This window comes from Nematolebias whitei, chromosome 13 (genome assembly GCF_014905685.2).
Source record: "Nematolebias whitei isolate Nwh7 chromosome 13, NemWhi1, whole genome shotgun sequence".
Lineage (NCBI taxonomy): Eukaryota > Metazoa > Chordata > Actinopteri > Cyprinodontiformes > Rivulidae > Nematolebias > Nematolebias whitei.
Window position 1 is genome coordinate 2,736,813 of NC_056510.1, and position 2,467 is coordinate 2,739,279.

General features: G+C 42.5%; 1 protein-coding gene across 2 annotated transcripts in view; it reads right to left on the reverse strand.

Annotated features, from left to right (window-relative positions):
- Positions 1-1,485, reverse strand: part of LOC119419464 (cytochrome P450 2J6) — a gene marked incomplete in the record, with an annotated part of 21,347 nt that extends 19,862 nt beyond the window's left edge. For both annotated transcript variants that reach the window (XM_037686770.1, XM_037686769.1), the window contains 1 exon segment: positions 1,209-1,485. In XM_037686770.1, the coding sequence (XP_037542698.1) occupies positions 1,209-1,400 (192 nt within the window).
- Positions 1,486-2,467: the final 982 nt, after the last annotated feature.

Below are 2,467 nucleotides of genomic sequence, written 5' to 3' on the forward strand. Positions count from 1 at the left end.
AAAGCTGAAATGAGCAGAAGCTAAAAGGAGCTGAAGGAAGCAGAAAAAAGCTGAAATGAGCAGAAGCTAAAAGGAGCTTAAGGAAGCTGAAAAAGCTGAAATGAGCAGAAGCTAAAAGGAGCTGAAGGAAGCTGATTAAAGCTGAAATGAGCAGATAGAAGCTAAAAGGAACTGAAAGAAGCTGAAAAAGCTGAAATGAGCAGAAGCTAAAAGGAGCTGAAGGAAGCTGAAAAAAGCTGAAATGAGGAGTAAAACAACACAAATGTTTGATGGATGTGAACAGAGCTCCACTCATTTTCAATGAGAAAAACATGGCCGACAAGGATAAATATTTGTGAAAGTTAAAAGTGCACAAATATTAAAAGTGACAGCAGAAACATCGTGAACGAGCCGAATGTTTTGATTCATGATTTGTTGAAATAGAACAAATAATGAGGGCGAGTTAGCTGCTGAAACACACTCAGAAGAAAACTAATTTCAATAAAACAATTTAAAAACACATTTACACACAGAGAGGGGGAGTGGTGGCGCAGAGGTTATAGAAGATGGGCCTGTGATCGGAAAGTCGCAGGTTCAACTCCCGGTCAACATCAAAATGTGGGTGGAAAAGGTGAACCACACCTGCCTCCACCCTCATTCGCCCACTCTGGGCCCCTGAGCAAGGCACTTAACCCCCACCATCTGCTCCTGAACAGGTCTCTCTAGAAAATGAGTCCTCGTGACTCAACGAGACTACCTGGATAAATAAAGAGTAAATAAAAAGATTAAAATCAAGAGACGTTCAGGTGTCTGGTCATATTTTCAGCTCAGCCACAAGATGGCAGCAAAATCTTTACAACAAAACGAAAAACTTTTTTTTTTTTTTTTCCTTTTTTGTTATTTAACAAGTTTACATTTTTCATTTTGCAGAAATTATCATCACATGTTATAACATGTGTTATATGCATGTTATAACATGTGTTATATGCATGTTATAACATGTTTGACAAATCAATTTAAATAAAACAACAAGGCAGTCACACATTTACTATTCACAGGCAGACCATTTCCTGTTTGGTCAACATTGATGTTTTTAAATGTGCTCCATAAATAAATGTGCAAAAAATACTTTAAAAAACCCTTTTAGAAATACTTGATGAAGTTAACACGTATTGTCTGACAGAATGGGCCTTGGATCCTCACTGGTCAGGCTTCGTGTTAATGGATACCTTGGCAAAGTGTTCTTGTGGATGTTTGCTGTCCAGCTCCAAGATGTTCCCCACGAAGGGCAGCGCCCTCGGCCCTGGAGGGAAGTTTGGTGGTTTCCTGTTTTTCAAGAAGTCTGCGATGAGAAGGAACAGAAACAAGAACAAGAAGAGACTCTTCAGGTCGAAGCTCAGTAAAAAGTTATAAAGCCACATGTTGATGGGAACGTGCTTCAGATGAGGTCAGGTCTGCTTGGTGCCGTGCACGCTCGATTCAAGCCTTTGGTGTTTACGCTCCACTGCGCATGAAGGAAAAGCAGCTGACCAGAGAGGTTACATAACATGGTGCAAACTGCACCTTCTCTCCTTTGGACAGGCAGAGCCGTGTTACAGTGCACGCATGACGAAACCAGCTGTAACCTGACACTGGTGGGACTGTCAGGTTTCCACATTAGCTGTTAGTTTGTGGAGAGTCCGGGCCTTCGGCTCGTTCTGCTCCTCAGTCTGTTCGGTTAGTGCAGCTACGACCTCACTCCTCCTGTTTTGCATTTTCACAGGCTGTTCTTCACGGGTCGGTGGTTGTTTGTTCCTCTTTGCCAATTGAGGATTCTGGTTTCGGTCACTCTCGCTCAAATCCGGAAGCGCCCACAACCTTTACGGCTGGGCTGTGTTTGCACGTGCGCTGTTGGTTTATGCACAGCAGTTTAAGGGCAAACTAAATAGTAAAAAGCAGCATTTCATCTAATCTTCTTTCTTTGGTTCCACACAGGGCAGCACGGTGGCGCAACTGGTAGAGCTGCTGCCTCTCAGCGAGCAGGTCCCCGGTTCAAATCCCAGTCCAGGGACCTTTCCGGGTGGAGTTTGCAAGTTCTCTCGCGGTTCACCTTTCACGGTCTCTCTGCTTCACGATCGTGCATTGTGTTCTGCATTCTGATTGGCTGAACAGTCTGTCCGCTTCCAATTTGAAGCCTTCAGTTCGTGTTGATGATTAAAATGGTTATTTTACAGTACAGTAGTTATTTGTAAAAAATGTTTATACAGTACTTTAATTTGTTAAACAAATGCTTGGGCCTGTAAAAAGGTTTTGTTCTTTGGTTTGAATGTATTGTGGAGTATTTCATTGTATAATAACTGTAAAAAAAATAAAGGTTACTACTTCACGGGTTCTTTTTGGAACGTAACCCCCGCGAAAAACGAGGGTTCACTGTATCCAGTTTCCTCCCACAGACCAAAAACATGCATGTTAGGCTGACTGGTAACTCTATTGTCCCTAGGTGAGAGAG